The sequence below is a fragment of the Narcine bancroftii genome, chromosome 6 (assembly GCF_036971445.1).
Source record: "Narcine bancroftii isolate sNarBan1 chromosome 6, sNarBan1.hap1, whole genome shotgun sequence".
NCBI classification, from domain to species: Eukaryota; Metazoa; Chordata; class Chondrichthyes; order Torpediniformes; family Narcinidae; genus Narcine; species Narcine bancroftii.
The window spans coordinates 231,218,022-231,236,868 of NC_091474.1; the positions used below are offsets into that span (position 1 = coordinate 231,218,022).

An 18,847-nucleotide genomic window follows, 5' to 3' on the forward strand; every position below is an offset into this window, starting at 1 on the left:
GTTGCCAGGCTAATATTTTATGTGTTTTTTCCTCCCAGTTCGTAATACTTTTGCTTTATTTTCATTATGTTCTTCTCCACCTTGTACATTTGTAATGTTTCGCATTTTATTTTTTTGTTTGCCAATTCTCTCCTTTTTGTTATATCATCCCTTTTTACTAGTTCCTTTTCTGTATTTACTATCTCCCTTTCCAACTGTTCTATTTCCTGATTGTAGTCCTTTTTCATCTTAGTTACATAACTTATTATCTCCCCTCTAATGAAGACTTTCATTGCGTCCCATAATATAAATTTGTCTTTCACTGATCCTGTGTTTATTTCAAAATATGTTTTAATTTGGCGTTCAATAAACTCTCTAAATTCCTGCCTTTTAAGTAGCATGGAGTTTAATCTCCATCTATATGTTCTTGGTGGGATGTCCTCTAGTTCTATTGCTAATAACAGGGGTGAATGATCAGATAGCAATCTAACTTTATATTCAGTTTTCCTAACTCTCCCTTGAATATGGGCTGACAACAAAAACATATCAATCCTTGAGTATGTTTTGTGCCTACTTGAATAATATGAGTATTCCTTCTCTCTTGGGTGCTGCCTCCTCCATATATCCATAAGTTTCATTTCCTGCATTGACTTAACTATAAATTTGGCCATTTTATTCTTTTTACTTGTCTTTTGTCCAGTTTTATCCAACATTGGATCCAAATTAAGGTTAAAATCCCCTCCTATGAATATATTTCCTTGTGTATCTACAATCTTCAAAAAAAATCCTGCATAATTTTTTGATCCTCTTCATTAGGTGCATATATATTGAGCAAATTCAAAAATTCTGAATATATCTGACACTTTATCATTACATACCTCCCTGCTGGATCTATTATTTCCTCCTCTATTTTGATTGGTACATTTTTATTGATTAATATAGCTACACCTCTCGCTTTTGAATTATATGATGCTGCCGTTACATGCCCTACCCAGTCTCTCTTTAATTTGTTATGTTCCATTTCAGTTAGATGCGTTTCCTGTACAAATGCTATATCTATTTTTTCTTTATTAAGTAAATTTAATGGCCTCTTCCTTTTAATTTGGTTATGTATTCCATTAATATTTATAGTCATATAGTTCAATGTGGCTGTCTCATAACCTGTTTACACCTCATTTCCGCTTTTTCACCACCACCATCCCCCTTTTCCCCATTTTCATCTCTCAGTTTTCCCTTTTTAAACTCAATGTATGACAACACATTTAAAACATAAAATACTCCAACAACGCCCACATCCAATATTACCTTAATCCCAAATACCCCCCCCCCACTCTCTGAGTTGCCCCTTATCCATTGCCAGGCAACCACAACTCCCCTTTCCATTTGGATTGCGATCCTGCTTGCAAGCGTCAACTGATTTCGCAGTGACTGTTATTCTCCCCCAACCCCCCCGAAAACACTTTTTTTACACATATAACAAAGTTCTCCCTTTTTTCTCCTTCCTTCCTTCCTTCCCTTCTCTTTCCCTTCTTTAGTTCTTTACATATACATTGTTTTTACATCTTTATATATATTTTATCACCGTTCTTCATTCTTATTACATATCTTCATCTCTCCTTCTCTCCTGCAGACATTCTGCAAATTCTTGTGCTTCCTCCGGATCCGAGAACAGTCTGTTTTGCTCCCCGGGGATAAATATTTTAAGCACAGCTGGATGTCTTAACATGAATTTATAACCCTTTTTCCATAGGATCGATTTTGCTGTATTAAACTCCTTCCTTTTCTTTAAGAATTCAAAACTTATGTCTGGGTAAAAAAAAAAATTTTTTGAACCTTGTAATCCAATGGTTTATTGTCTTCTCTAATTTTATTCCTTGCTCACTCCAGTATATTTTCTCTTGTCGTATATCTCAAAAATTTTACTAAGATGGATCTTGGTTTTTGATGTGTCTGTGGTTTCGGACCTAATGCTCTGTGTGCCCTTTCTATTTCCATTCCTTCCTGCATTTCTGTCATTCTCAGGACCTTTGGGATCCATTCTTTTATAAATTCCTTCATATCTGTGCCTTCTTCATCTTCCTTTAGGCCCACTATTTTTATGTTCTTTCGCCTACTATAGTTTTCCAACATATCAATTTTCTGAGCTAACAACTCTTGTGTCTCTTTCACTTTTTTAATCACTTTCTTCCAATTTTCCTCTTAAGTCGTTTACTTCCATTTCTGCAGCTGTTTCTCATTCCTCCACATTCTCTACTCTTTTCCCTAATTCTGTCATGACCAGTTCTATTCTTTGCATTTTATCTTCTATTCTTTTCATTTTTCTCTTAATTGCACTAAATTCGAATGACAAGCATTCTTTTAAGGCTCTCATTTGTTCTTCAAAAAAAGCTTTATCTATATTCTGTCCATCTGTTTTACCTTCTGTTTTTCTGTGAAGATCTTGGTCTTCTTCCTCTTCTGTATCTGTACCTGTGTTTGTGTCTTCTTCTCTTCTTTGTATCTGTGTCTCTTCTGATTTTTCTGATGAGTAGCTGGTCTCACTTTATCGGGCTCTTCTTGCTTGGCCTCTTGCTGTTGGTCCTCTCCTTCTGAGCTGCTCATCTGTCGAGCCTCCTGCTACTGCTCCTCTTGCCGTTCACCCCGTCAACTTTCTCACCTGGTACTTCACTTCTTCTCCTGCCACTTTCCTCATCTTCCAGCTGAGAGCACTGGCGTCGGGCATCCCTCAGCTGGTCGCGCCATGGTTTCCTGCTCCTTGGCTGAGCCCCCCTCCCATCGGTGTTTTCCTTTACCTTAGATTGGGCACCTTTGTTTGGCTCAGAGAGCCATTTTTGCAGTCCACCGATCGGGGGGGTCACGACTCCGCAGGGCCGTCACCAACCTCGGGGATCGGGCGCTCTTCACCACCATGGCTCCCTGTTCCTTCGTGCAGGTAAGGCCTTCTCCTTTCTTTTCCGATGTCTTTTCTTTTTTTCCCGTTGTTTTTACTTTTTCCTTCTTCGGTGCCATCTTCTTTCTCTTCTCTGCAACTTTATCTTTTATTTCTTATATTTTATATTTATTGAACTTTATCTTTTCTTGACTTTTTTTCTTCTTTTCTGGAGAGAGCTGGTTTTACCCTCCCGGCCACCTACTTCATCACGTGACTCCTAATCAGAGACTCATTGAAGCACTCTTGCTTTTCACTTAGTTCCTCTTGAATATTTATTGTGATTTGCACAGTTTGTTTGCACTTCTTTCTTTGTTTACATTTCTCTCTTCTGTACACGCACCTTTTCTGAAGTACAGTTTTGTGCTCTACCAAAAAGTAGAAATTCTGCCTGGCCTGCAGGGGAAACAAATCCTCTCTTGAACAGCACGGTGGGCCAATCAATCCATTTTGACATGCTGGTTCGTTGAAGGCCGTTTTGTCACTTGCTCCAGGAGGTTAGGGTGAAAGTGGTTCCATTCGAAAATCTGCCCAACTCTCAGTTAGTGCATTTCAGACCTTAGGATACCTTATTTCTGAAGAATTCCATCCCCTATTGGTTCTCGACATCTTTTCCCAGCAATTTTAAATACCTGACCTCTGGTCACCAATCTGTTTGCCATTTCAAGGTAAAATTAAAGAATTTTTTTAGGTCTTTTAAATGCAGGCATCTTTCATTAAGTATATATTTTTCATGGTTTTCATTTGTAACGTTAGCAGTAGACGTGAATTTTCAGTGACCGAGGTCTCTTTAATTTTTGGTTAACCTAATCTTTATTATTTGTTTGTTCTGGATAATTGATCTCATTACAGTCAGCAGCAGGTTGACACAGTGAATTGGATTGCTCCCTTTGATTTGGGCAGCCATTTGAGTTCAAGCCACACAACGACTCAGCACATAATTTTAGTTAACAAATTGTATTGCTGAAGCAATATTGCATATTGAAGGTGAATTATTTTGGAATGCTTATTAAATGAAGGTGGATCAAAGGAACATGTTTATTAAAAGAAATGGATTTGATGTGGTCCATGTCATTTCCCAGTTCTTAAAATGTCCTTCAGCACTTTTCTGAAATGATTAATGTCACGGATTAAAAGGAGTAACTGGGATTCACATTAGCTGCTTTTTGCAAATTGGCCAGAACTTGTGTAGGAAATTAGCACAGCCAAAACCCTCCCCACGATAGGGAGCGCTACTGTCAGAGAGCAGCAGCAATCATCATAGACCCACAGCACCCAGCACACGCTCTGTTCTCGCTGCTGCCATCAGGAAACAGGTGTAGGTGCCACCAGACTCGCACCACCGGGTTCAGGAACAGCTGCTCCCCCTCCACCATCAGACCCCTCAACAACAAACTCAATCAGGGACTCATTTAACGACTCTTGTTCACTTGATTGATTTTTCTTTTTTTATTAATAACATAACATAATAACATAACAATTTACAACACGGAAACAGGCCATTAGGCCCTTCTAGTCCGCACCGAACCAAACACCCCTTTCTAGTCCCACCTCCCTGCACAATGCCCATAACCCTCCATCTTCTTCTCATCCATATACCTGTCCAACCTTTTCTTAAATAATACAATTGACTCCGCCACCACTATTTCTCCCGGAAGCTCATTCCACACGGCTACCACTCTCTGAGTAAAGAAGTTCCCCCTCATGTTACCTCTAAACCTCTGCCCCTTAATTCTTAACTCATGTCCTCTTGTTTTAATCTTTCTTCCTCTTAACGGAAATAGTCTATCCACATCCACTCTGTCTATCCCTTTCATAATCTTAAATACTTCTATCAAATCCCCTCTCAACCTTCTACGCTCCAAAGAATAAAGACCTAATCTGTCCAATCTCTCCCTATACTCTAGATGCTTAAACCCAGGTAACATTCTGGTAAACCTTCTCTGCACTCTCTCCACTCTGTTTATATCCTTCCTATAATTAGGCGACCAGAACTGCACACAGAACTCCAAATTAGGCCGCACCAACGTCTTATACAATCTCAACATCACCTCCCAACTCCTATATTCCATGCAATGATTGATAAAGGCCAGCATACTAAAAGCCTTCTTCACCACCCTATTCACGTGAGTTTCTACCTTCAGGGAACGATGTACCGTTACTCCTAAATCTTTCTGCTATTCTGTATTCCTCAATACTCTCCCATTTACCACGTATGTCCTATTCTGATTCTTCTTACCAAAATGAAGCACCTCACACTTATCAGCATTAAATTCCATCTGCCATTTTTCAGCCCACTTTTTTAAGCAGCCCAAATCCCTCTGCAATCCTTGAAAACCTTCTTCATTATCCACTATACCACCTATCTTAGTATCGTCTGCATATTTATTAATCCAATTTACCACCCCATCATCTAGATCATTAGTGTATATAACGAACAACAATGGGCCCAATACAGATCCTTGAGGCACACCACTGGTCACCGGCCTCCAACCTGACAGACAATTATCCACTACCACTCTCTGGCCTCTCCCTTTCAGCCAATGTTCAATCCATTTGACTATCTCAAAATTTATACCTAAAGACTGCACCTTCTTAACTAACCTTCCATGTGGTACCTTATCGAAGGCCTTACTGAAGTCCATATAGACAACATCCACTGCGCTACCCTCATCCACATTCCTAGTCACCTCTTCAAAAAATTCAATCAGATTGGTCAAACATGACCTTCCTCCCACAAATCCATGTTGAGTGCTCCTGATCAGACACTGTCTATCCAGATGTTTATAAGTACTATCTCTAAGAATTTTCTCCATTAATTTACCTACCACAGACGTCAAACTTACAGGCCGATAGTTGCCAGGCTTCCTCCTTGAACCCTTTTTAAATAACGGAACCACATGCGCAATGCGCCAATCCTCCAGCACTATCCCCATATCTAATGACATTTGGAAAATTACCGCCAGAGACTCTGCTATTTCCTCCTTCACTTCTCTCAATGTCCTGGGGAAGATCCCGTCTGGTCCCGGAGACTTATCCACCTTTATATTCTTCAAAAGCCCTAAAACTACATCTTTTGTTATCTCTATATTCCCCATATTTACCCAATTTGCTTTTTTTTTTATCTCACATCTCCCAATATATCTCCTTAGTGAATACCGAAGAAAAGAAACTGTTCAATATCTCCCCCATTTCTCTAGGCTCCACACACAGTTTTCCGCTCTGATTCTCTAAGGGACCAATTTTGTCTCTAGCTTTCCTTTTACCATTAACATATTTGTAGAACTCTTTTGGATTAGTTTTCACCCTGCTTGCCATAGTTTCCTCGTACCTTCTTTTAGCTTTCCTAATTCCTCTCTTAAGATTCCTCTTACATTCAATGTATCTTTCAAACATCCCCTTAACTCCATGCTTCTTATATCTAATGTATGCCTCCCTTTTTCTTCGAACCAAGTTTCCAATATTCCTTGAAAACCACGGCTCTCTCAAACCTTTTGCCCCTCCTTTTAACCTAACAGGAACATAAAGCTTTTGCACTCTCAAAATCTGATCTTTAAAAGACTTCCATCTCTCTACTACATCCTGCCCATAAAACAAATTGTCCCAATCCACACCCTGCAAGTCCTTTCGCATCTCCTCAAATCTAGCTTTTCCCCAATCAAAAACCTCAACCCTTGGCCCTGACTTCTCTCTTTCCATAATAGCATTGAAGCTGATGGCATTATGATCACTGGACCCGAAGTGCTCGCCAACACTAACCTCCGTCACTTGACCCATCCCATTTGCCAACAGTAGATCTAACACTGCTCTGTGTTGCACAATCAGTTTGTTTGTATTCGTTGTCTGTTTGCAGTTCTTTGTTTACATATTTATGATGTGTACAGTTTTTGCATTAACTATAAGTGGTAATTCTACCTTGCCTGCAGGACAAAGAATCTCAGGTTTGTATGTGATATCATGTATGTACTCTGACAATAAATCTGAATCTGAAATCTAAATTTACTGAATCTTGACCAGTCTTAGAAAATCTAGGATTGTGGCAAACCATTGGATAAGTCTAGTTTCTTTTGTGTAATTCATTTATTTTTGCATTTCCAGCTTGGATTGACGATCGCCATTCGTTACAGTCACAGGTAAATAATATAAATGATCGTTGTCTGTCAATGGCCTTGTGTACTGTCACACCCAGACCACCCGTAAATTGGAGGAGCATCACCTGTTATTCCATCTGGGCACCCTCCATCCAGATGGCATTAACTTTGACCTCCGGCTTCTGCTAGCCTACTCCACATTCTCTCTCTCTTCCCCATCCCTCTGTCTTCAGCTCTCTATCCCTTCCCTCTCCATCCACAGAACCATTCCCCCCCCCCCCCCCGACCCCTGTTTGCTGGCGTGCCCTCCCTCCCTTAACAACCTACTGGGACAATGCTCCTCCCCCGCTCCTTCCCCCCCCCCCACCATTTTATTCATATTATGTTGCTCATACCTTGATGAACTGCTCAAGCCCGAAACGTTGGTTATGTTTATGTATCTTTGCTATATAAAGTGCACTGTTTGAACTGCTGAGTTTCTCCAACATTTTGTTTTTACTTCTTAAATTATATTTGAGTCTCTATTCACATGGGAGACAAAGTGAAAATTACTTACTTAATGTTGTGGTTCATGTTCTGGAGATGAAAAGGGAAGTTGGTGCAAGCTGAGATCCTGCTGACTCATTTCTTCCATAAATGTAGCTCTAGCCATTACTTGGTACAATGGTGTACATTTTCATTACAAGCAATAAATTTCAATGAGAGCACATCATGTATGCCTCAATCTAAATGTTCTGAAACCGCTGAGGCTAATTTCCTGGCATCCCCTGACTGAGAGACTGTAGCTCCCCTTCCACCTCCATCATTACCACCCACATACCAAAAAAAAAGATCCACTTCCTCATAGGTGGTTTTGTAACTCCACAAAATTGAACCTTGCAAGTCTTGTGTTTTTGTTTCATGCACAGAAGTAAACCATGGCTCCATCTGAAGCAAAGTGAAATAAATATTGTCCCCTTGAAATATAAATTAAAGAGTATTACCTCATGACGTGGGATGCCAAGGTGTTTTAAGTGTCTTGTTGATCAAGCAGGGAACTGCAGGTGTCAGAGGGAGGTTGTTCAGTTTGAGAAATTCACCCACATCTGATTTCCATAGGCATTTACTTTCACAAAGGGAGGATGGCTAACGATCAGGAGTCGTCGAGTTCTATAGCAGGGAACAGGCCCTTCAGACCCACTTGGCCACGGTAACCAAGTTGGCATTCTGGGCTAGTCACATGTAACTGTACTTAGTCCACATTCTTCTAAGCCATTGCTAACCATATGCCAAGAGTGATAATGCTGGGATCATAACACTAAGATTCTGATTAATAGCAAAAAAAAACCATCCTCTATTGATGAACACTGTCGTGATGGGAGTGGTGATAGCATTCTGCTAGTCATAATAAAGACCTGTTACCATGTGCAACTTGAGCACCTGTGCAACTTATAGAATATAAAACATTACAGCACAATCCAGGCCTTTGCCCCTATTGTCCCAGCCTCCACCACCAATCCTGGTGATGCATTCCAGGCACCCACAACTCTCTGCGTAAAGAAAAAACTTGCTCCTGATATCTCCTCTATAAACCTTCCTCCCTTCACTTTGCACAGATGTCATCTGGTGTCTGTTACTCCTGCCCTGGGAGAAGGCCAAGTTGTAATCCAAACGGGGGGGGGGGGGGGGGGGGTGGAATAAGCAGCCCAATCAATGACACTTGTCGTAGAATGTACCATTCTCACTTCATTGAAAATGCCAAGATCTGAGGGGCACGTCATACATCCAAGTTTCTAATCAATCCACAGCAAATTGGGCATTATGGAGATTGATTATACAGGAACTCATAACTTGGGGTTAAATGTCAGTGGCTTCAAGTGTAATACTTGATAATTCAAACACACTTTCACTAAAAAGGTCACAGTGGCATCTACTTAATGATGGAAGGCACAGTTAGCCAGCGACATGGGTTCAAATTCAAATCCGGCACTGTCTGTAAGGAGTTTTGTATGTTCTCCCCGTGACCTATGTGGGTTTTCTCCAGTGCTCTGGCTTCCTCTCGTTCTCCAAAAACGTACTGGGTTGGTAGGTTAATTGGATGTTATTAGGGAGGCATGGGTTTCAATGGCTGGAATAGGCTTTAACTGTGTTGTAAATAAATTTAAATTGATGTGGAGGATTGTCAAAGTATTATTTCTAGGATAAATCTCGTCTGGTCAATTGGTAATTCTATCAGAACTTGCGTGATATCAGAGATGATAGACAGCAATCATTAAGTGTTGGGTAATATAAATCACCCAAGAATTAATCTAGAGCAGCCATTCTCGACCCTTTTTCTGCTATGGCCCCCTTCAGACTCTGCTCAAAGAGTATGGGGCCCCTCTCCTGTGAAGATGCATCTCTTTAAATATTCACAGTGGCATTTTCTCTTTTTATCCCCCATCCCTCCCTTCTCCCTTCCCACCCCCCTCCAAAAACAGTAAATATTGAACATATAAAATACATAAAACATTATCTTTATACAAAAGGAATACAGTCAAAAAAGTTGTATCATCTACTTATATACGTTAAATATGATCGTGTTTATCTTCTTATCAATTTAGGTGGTGGTGGTCCGAGGCCTGCTCTTTCTGTTATGTTCCATATACGGTTCCCAGGTTTTTTCAAACATTGTAAATTTGTCTTTTAAATTATATGTGATTTTTTTTTTCCAATGGGATACACTTAAACTTGGTTATATATCCCATTAATGTTTATAGTCATATAGTCCAATGTGGCCATCTTATATCTTTATTTTCACTTCATTTCCACCTCTTCACCACCTCCATCCCCTTTTTTATTACTGTTTTTAAGTTTTCTTTTCTAATCTCAATATATGAGAACACATTTAAGACATGAAATACCCCAACAATCCCCACAAGCAATAACCCCAAATGAACTTCGCCTCCTTGGATTGCCTCCTGTCCCTTGACAGCAACCACAACTCCCCTTTTCATTCGGTTAGCGAACTTACTCTCAAGCGTCAACCAATTTCGCAGTGACCATTATTCTCCCCCCCCCAGAGAACACTATTTTCCTATACATATAACAAAGCTCTCTTTTTCCCCCTTCTTCCCCTTCTCTTATCCATCTTTAAATCTTTATATATACATTATCTTTACTTTATATTTTTACATATTTTTGTATATTTTCTTGCCGGTCTTTCTTCTTGTCACTCCTCCTCCTCTCTTCTCCTGTCCTGCAAATGTTCAGCAAATTCTTCGGCTTTCTTTGGGTTCGAGAACAGCCTATTCCATTCCCCAGGGATAAATACTTTGAGTACTGCTGGAAGTCTTAATATAAAGTTATAACCTTTCTTCCATAAGATTGTTTTCGCCGTGTTGAATTCTTTCCTCTTCTCTAAAAGCTCGAAGCTTATGTCCGGGTAAAAAAATATTTTTTGTCCCTTATATTCCAACGGCTTATTGTCTTCTCTAACCTTCTTTCTTGCCTGCTCTAGTATGTTTTCTCTTGTATATGGTGATATGGTGGCGGTTTCGGTACTAGTGCTCTATGCGCCCTTTCGATTTCTATTTCTTCATGTGAATCTGTCGTTCCCAGCACCTTCGGGATCCATCCTTTTATAAATTCCTTCATATCTGACCCTTCTTTGCCTTCTTTCAGGCCCACTATTTTTATGTTGTTTCACCGACTGTAGCTTTCCAATACGTCAATTTTTTGTGACAATAAATCTTGTCTATTTAATTTTTTTTCTCTCTCTTCCAACTTCCCTCTTAAATCATTTATCTCCATTTTTACAGCAGCTTCTCGTTCCTCCACATTTTCTATTCTTTTCCCTATTTCAGTCATGACCAACTCTAAGCTTTGCATTCTGTCTTCAGCTCTTTTCATTTTTCTTTTGATTGAACTAAATTCTAATGTTGGCCATTCTTTTAATGACCTCATTTGTTCTTCAAAAAAGGCTTTATCTAAACATTGTCCTTCTATTTTACCTTCTTCTATTTTACCTTCTTCTTTCCTTTGAAATTTTTGGTCTTCTTCCTCCTCTTCTTCTGTGTCTGTATCTATGTCTGTGTCATCATCTTCTCTTTTCTATATCTGCGTATCTTCATCCTTCTCTGGTGAGCTCCTTCTGTATCCTTGCTGGGCCTTCAGCTGCTGTGTCTCCTGTTGTTGGGCCTCCCACTGCAGGTCAACCTGTTGTTGGGCCTCCTGCCGCAGGTCGTCCCCCTGTCGGTCGCCCTGTTGCCACTCACCCTCTTCCAGCCCTTCATTCTCTTTCTCACCACTCTTCTTCTTTCTTGTTTACTTCCCCCAGCCGAACACCCCGATACTGGGCGTCTCTCAGCTACCAGTCTGCAACTGGCCGCTCCTCAGCTGAGTCCCCCTCCCATCCCCTCCTTTTCTTTTAATTGCGCACTGTGCATGCTCAGTTGTGTATCTCTTCTTGGCTCTGAGAGCCATTTTTGAAGTCCGCCAGGCGGGAGGACATGCTCCTCTGGGGACTCACCAACACTGGAGATCAGCTGCTCCTCTTCATGGTGGCTTTCTGCTCCAATGTGCAGATAAGGCCTTCTTCTTTCTTCTCCAGTGATTTTCTTTCTTCCCTTTTCTCTGTTATTGTTACTTTTTCTCTTTTGGGTGCCATCTTCTGTCTCTTCTCTGTAACTTTATCTTTCTCTTCCTGTATTTTATGTTTATTGAGCTCTGCTTTTTTATACTTTTTTTTCTTTTCTCCGGAGAGGGCTGTTTCCACCCGACCAGCCACTACTCCATCACGTTACTCCCCTTTTATTTTGTTCCTTTTGCTTTTCATGATTTGTAGAAATTGAACCCTTCCAACTCCTACAGCCCTGCTGTTACTTTGATATTTTTGCACCAAGCCTTGTTTATGTCCAGTGGCTGATGGAAAGGAAGATTTCTGTGTTGAATGTGAAGCTTTATTGTCATGCTATCAACTATCTTAAATATTGTAGTCTGAATATTATTTCGTTAAGCACGGTTATTGGGTTATTCGTTTGGAGAACAGTGAGCAGTAAAATAGAAATATTATTTGTCAAATGAAGGGTAGTATTTTGGGACACTGCATAAAAAAGGTTGTTTCATTGTTTTAAACTTGTGTGACCATTATGGTCCAATTAATGTAATAGATACAAAATTCATCCTAACATTCTCCCTTCTTTATATGTATCAAATGGTCATTTGTCTACTTTGTTAACCTTTTTTTTTCTTTTTTTTTCTTTTTCTTTTCTTCTTTTTTCTTTTTTTTGTTAACCTTGAATAAGTGGAAATAGTATAAGTATACAAGAGATGAACCTTCCTCATTCAGACCCTCAATTCCAAAGGCGCCAGAAATTAAACTGGAGTAACCAATGTACACATTGATCCGCAAGGGCAGGTCAGTTTGAAACCCTGCTGCTAGTAACTGACCTGTCAACTTGTCCACCATCGACATGTCATGAGTGTGATGGAACACCCTCCACTTGCTTGGATGAGGGCAGCTTCAGCAACAGTCGAGGAGCTCAATCCCATCTAGGACGGGGGTAGCCAAACCGCGGCTTGCGAGCCATATGCAGCTCTTTGACATGAACGTGCGGCTCGTGGAAGTATTTTGGCTGTGTGGTGTTAGTGGGTGTGCCTTGCAATCATGTGAATGTGGCGCATGTGTAAGTATGATCCAGGCCCCCTGCCCATCTGAGCTCCTGATGCCCCGGGTTCTTGCCCATTTGAGCTCTCAATGCCCCTGCTGTGGACCCTCGCCCTAGCCGCCCACCAGCCAGAGCTCCCAACACCCCGACCGCGGACCCTTGCCCTGACCGCTTGCTCAGCTGAGCTCCTGGCCCCCGACCACTTGCCAAGCTGAGCTCCCGGCCCCCGACCGTTTGCCCAGCCAATCTCCTGGCACCCTAACCTCCCGCTCAGCTGAACTCCTGGTGCCCCAACCGCCCACCCATCCAAGCTCCTGACGCCCCAGCTTCCTGCCCATCCGAGCTCATGGCACCCTAACCTCCCACCCAGCTGAACTCCTGACGCCCCAGCCACCCACCCACCAAAGATCCCAACACCCCGGCTGCCCTCCCACCGAAGCTCCCGATGCCCCAACTGACACAAAATGTACACGAAAGAGTAAAAACGTAATATTTGTTCATGTTTTACGACTCTTAAACATCTGAAGTTTATCATTTGTGGCTCTTACATTTAGAAAGTTTGGCTATCCCTGATCTAGGATGTAGTAGCTGATCCAATCCACAACCAGTCACTCACTCCACCACTGACACAGAGTAGCACAGTTTGTACCATCCACAGGAAGCATGCTGCAACTTGCTCTTGACGACCGTTGAAGTCGTTAAGAGTATCAAGTTCCTTGGAGTGCACTTGGCAGAGAACCTCACCTGGTCTCTTAGCACCAGCTCCATAGCCAAGAAAGCCCAGCGATGGCTGAGGAAAGTTCACCTCCCACCCTACATCCTCACTACAATCTACAGAGGATGTATTGAGAGAGCATCCTGTGCAACTAAATCACTGCCTGGTTTGGAGGCTGTACTACCTTGGACTGCAATACCTTCCAGAGGATAGTGAAGTCAACGGAAAAGATCACTGGGGGCTCTCTTCCTATCACAAAGGACATCTACAACACTCGATGCAGGCGAAAGGCAATAAAACACTGTGAAAGACTCCACATACCCTTCATGTAAACTATTCACCCTTCTGCCATCTGGTACGAAGTACTGCAGCACTTGGGCCATTATGTCCAACAGTTTTTTACACCCGCCATCAGGATCGTGAATTCCCATTTGTTGATAGGGTACCATGGACTATTACTGTATACATCTTAATATTTTAATATGTTTAACTTCTAACACATTTATGTAAATGTGCTCCATGGCCCTGGAGAAACACTATCTCATCTTTACTATGCGAGCTTGGTATGAACGATAAATAAAGGCGACTTGACCAAGACTCCTTGAACAGTGCCTTCCATACCTATGACCTCTGCCCACTGGAGGAACAAGGATAGCACAAACATGAGGACACCACCACCTGGAAGTTACCCTCTAAGCTACTCACCTTCCTGACTTGGAAATATATTGGCATTGTGGAACTCCCATCCTAACAGTATTGCAGGTATACCCACATCTCAAGGACTGCAAGAAAACATCTTCTCAAGCGCAGTTCAGGGATGGGCAATTGAATGCTGGCTCAGCCTGTGAAACCCGCAGCCCCTTGAATGAATTTTAAATAAGACCTAATTCTGGTCTAACACTTCTACTTCTGCAGTGAGGATGGCCCAGCTCACGGTTCATTGCTGACCTCCTATCCTGTCTGTGCGGAGTTTTCTCATTCTCCTGGTGACGTCGGGGTCCTCCCTCAACCCAAAGACCAATGGTAGATTCGTAGCAAATTTTTTTTCCATAGGGTGTAGGTAAGTGTTGGAATTGGTGGTGGAAGAGGTGGGGCGGGGGGGTGGGGTGGTGGATTGCCACAAGAATTGCTGGGAATACAGAAAGAATAAAATGAGATTAGTGTGGGATTGTTGCAAATAGATATATCAAGCTTTAAGTTCCTTGGTGTCCACATTTCTGAGGATCTCACTTGGTCCCTGAACTCCTCCATCCTGATCAAAAAGGTGCAACAGCGCCTTTATTTTCTGCGGAGCATGAAGAAAGTTCACCTCTGTCCCAGGATACTGATGGATTTTTACTGCTGTACCATTGAGAGCAGACTCACCTATGACATCTCAGTGTGGCATGGCAATTGTCTCTTATCGGACGGTAATGCAGATTATCGGCATTCAATTGCCTGCCATTGAGAACATCTATCAGGAACGCTGTCTGGGCAGGGCGAAGTCTATCAGTAAGGATGCGTCTCACCCTAACAATTGGACTTTTTAGTCTTCTCCCATCCAGTAGGCGCTAGAGGAGCCTTTGCTCTCGAACCAGCAGATGCTGAACCTGAAATCCCAGTGCTGAGTGGTCCTGCCCTCACATTGTACTGTCAGTACTTTTTTAATTGTTTGCTTGCTGAATGCATTTGTTTTTATTGGCACGTAGTTATCTGTATATAGCACTATTTTTAACTTTTGGTTGGATGCTGATTGTATTTCATTGGCTTTTATATTTTACTTGGCACAATGACAATAAAGTTGAATTTAATCTAATCTTAACGGGTACTGGTGTGGACTTGAGGGGCTAAAGGACCTTTTATGGTTTCTCCGACTCCATGATTAATCTTTGTATTACTTTCAAGTCATCCTGGACCCACACTCCTCAATTGTTCCTTTCTGGTATCTAATGCAAGGAATTCGGCTTTGCTCTTTAGCTCTGGAGTTAAACAATTTAGGATCTCAGATCACCTCCCCTTCTTTTTGTAACACGAGGCACCTGCTTTCGGATTCTTTTCTGCTTTAATCATTATCAGACTCATCTCCCTGAGACCCATCCTTTCTTCTTAACACCCTGCATCCTTCCCCTGCAACTGCTATGTGATAATGGCTGTTCTGCATTTACTTGATCAAGCCTCCTTGGCATTATTGCGTAGCCTGTATCTTCTGTCAGTTGCTCCAACTTCGATGAACTGTCCACCTCTGCCACCAACCCCCCCCCCCCCATGCCCCGCATTGTCCATTGTGAATCAGGATTATTTACTGGGTGAAAGGTTGCAATTCTTACATTTAGAGATACAGCGCAGTTACAGCCCTTCCGGCCCATGCTGCCGAAATACTGACCCCCATACATCTTTGGAACGTGGGAGGAAACCGAAGCACCCAGAGGAAACCCACTCATACATGGGGAGAACGTATAAACTCCTTACAGATTGTAGCAGATTCTACAAGTCACTTTCACAGTAACAGTGTTGCACCAACCACTACTTTTTAAGTTGTTGATGCTCCTGTTTGCTGTGTTTGGATGTGACAGAAATTAATCGACTGAAACTTCTTTAGAAATGCAGTAAATAAGCCAGAATTTGAATTTCCAAATAATGACCCCTAATAACTTCTCAGTGCTGCAGGAGACAATGTATCTGAAGTGCGCTCTAAAGACTGCTTTATTGTGAAAAATATTTTGTGTGGCAATAGGCTGCGTAATCTACCTTCAGCTTTGCTGCCTGTGGGTTTTGAGTTATTAACTATTTTCCATGTTGAACAATCCGTTTATTGACCAGTCTCCTTCCTGCTTGCTCTGGGGGCCATCTTGATTCCAATTCGTTGCATCCTATTCAAAATCTACACTTTTTTTCCCCCCCCCAAGAAGGGTGATCAATTTCAACTATTGCATAAAATGTTCAAAATAATTCAGGGCAACATTTGCTGGCATTATTTCAAACGAGTTGAGAATTTATAGTGGATGCTGATCCTGTTTCCAAGCTGATGAGCTGCATGTTTGCAATTGCCTTTTAATGCAATGACAGAATGGTCCCGCCACCTCCAATTCACATGCTAATTCTCAGCAAAGAGAGAGACTTGGTTCCTTTACACATTACAACTGATATCATCAGCTGAAAAACTTCACTGAACCAATGCTCTGCACTAAGAGTTTGTCACCAGTAAAATTTAGTTTTGGCAACTTTGACTTTCAATAATTACTTTGTGTTTCTGGGTTCCAGATGAGTGTTTGGTTTATTTTTGGATGACCTTTGATTTGAAATAGTTTTCTGGAAGTTGGCTAACCCCCCTGTGTCCCTCCTGTGTGAATCTTGAGCAAAGATGGAGAAGCTGGATGCACTGCTTTACAGAGTGGAGATAAGAAAGCTCCTGACTTTGCGAATTACTTCGTGACTCCTCTAATCAGTGAGTGCAACTGTAGAACATTAGAAGACCTGGTCCGATAACTAAATGCCATCTTTTGATGAATGATGGCAGTGAAGTCAGGAAGGAGGCCATGTGACATTGGAGCAGAAAGAAACTATTCAGCCTATCAAGCCTGCCCCGCCATTTCATCATGAGCTGATCAATTTCCCCACTCAGCCCCACTGCTTTGATGACCTGGCTATCACTCTCTGCCTTAAATACACCCAACTTCCACCACTGCCTGTGGCAACAAGTTCCACAGGCTAAATAAATTTCTAAGCCGACCACCTTCAATCCTGAGGCAATTTATCCAAATACCTTCGGGACTAAAAGAAGTTGGAGGAGAAAGAAAACAAGTGCATGCAGATGGGAATGCTTGGGTGGGTAGCATGTGTGGGAATTTCAGGGAACAGCTAGATATTCTCCTCATGGTCATGTGAATTTTATCGCCCCACTTATTAAATAAAGGGTGTGCACTCTGAGCAGAAAACCCCCCATGAGATCAGAACATTTAGTTTCCATGTAGGTATTGTGTGGGTGGCGTGACAAACAAAAGCTGATACACGCTTTGATGTTGATGGCAGGCGTTTATATCTTCCTTCCATTGCTGGGGAATTTTTTTTTCTTCCATTATCAGTGTATTTCTGTGTCTTTTCTACAGTTTCCTTACCCCTATCTAAAGATGCTCTAACGTTGCTGCCACCTGACCTTTTTCTTCAAACAAAATTTGCTTATTTTCTCCCTCCCCCCTTATAAACTTTTAACTTCCAGAAATTTTAAATCATTTACTTGGATTTTGTTGCAAAGGACACAAAGGGACTAAATCCCATTGCATCTTTGGAAAAAGAAAGGCAAGATGGGCACTGATGCCATCCCCAAAATCTTCATGGAAAGTGTTGTTAATAACTTTCATAAATAGCGTTTGAGGAGTCACTAGTTAACAATAGCTGATAAATATTGTGTGACAATTTAGTTGTGTGATTCTTTGTGGCTGTGGTTTAGGGTTTTCTGATTTCATCCATTTGTCCTGTGTAAGCTTGCTGTCAGGAACTTGCCAAGTGTGGAAGTTCAATGCTCAAAGTGCTGGAGAAACCCAGCAGGTCACACAGCGTCCATAAGAAATAAAAGGCAGTGGGTGTTATGGGCCTGAGCCCTACCCTGGGACTGTGGGAAAACAGGTAGATGCCTGAATGAAAAGGTGGATGAGAGGAGAGGGAGGGAGGGAGGAAGGGGGTGGAACACAGGCTAACAGGTGGGAGGGTAGTAGAGAAAGAAGCTGAGAAGCAATAGGGGGCTAAGATGGATGGATCTGAAAGGAGAAGGAAGGGAAGGAGGAGACGAGCTGGAGGAAAGGATATAGAGGTGTAGCGCGTCGAATGACTCAAAGACTTGTAGATTCAAACCAAGGCTTTTATTACGAAAAGATTGGAGTGTAGTACATCGAGGTTGATCAGTCCAGACTGACCTGGATCTGATTAGGTGCAGCACCTTATGACCTGGCCAGTAGGTGTGGCTACAGCTCTCAGCCAATCATTAGCACTGTATGCAAATATATTCAAATATATACAGAGGTGAAAGGATCCCATACTATCACAAGAGGGACGAAGGAAAGAGAGAGACTGGGGAAGGGGGTTAACAGTAATTGGAGATGTTGGTATCGATACCATCTGAGTGGAGACTACGGAGTTGGTATATAAGGTGGCATTGTCGATACTGACGCCATCTGGTTTCTGCAGATTGTCTTGTTCACTACCAAGTGTGGAAGTTCACAGGTCATCTGGCCTTAAGGGGGTCAGGACCACCTTCATGTGCAGGCAAAAAAAAACAACAACCCATGACTCTGCAGGTCATTGGAAAATGCTGATTATCAGAAATATCAATGACGTTTTATTGTCACCGAAGTTCTTATTTGCTGCCAGTTGAACAGGTACTTTGTTTTTAAAAAAAGCTTGACGACATTCGCAATAATATACTTTATCAATTTAATAAAGAGGCAATAAATACAAAAAATAGATAGCAAATATTCACAGTTAGTGCAGATACAATGAGTTTGCAAATGATCCTTTTGTGGTGCTGGAGCAG

General features: G+C 41.8%; 1 protein-coding gene across 11 annotated transcripts in view; it reads left to right on the forward strand.

The window, feature by feature from the left end:
• The window catches only part of acoxl (acyl-CoA oxidase-like), a 434,711-nt gene that overhangs the window by 92,155 nt on the left and 323,709 nt on the right, over positions 1 to 18,847 (forward strand). For all 11 annotated transcript variants that reach the window (XM_069887663.1, XM_069887664.1, XM_069887661.1 and 8 more), the window contains one exon: positions 7,007 to 7,041. In XM_069887663.1, coding sequence (XP_069743764.1) covers positions 7,007 to 7,041 — 35 coding nt within the window. The remainder of the gene's footprint in view (positions 1 to 7,006; positions 7,042 to 18,847) is intronic.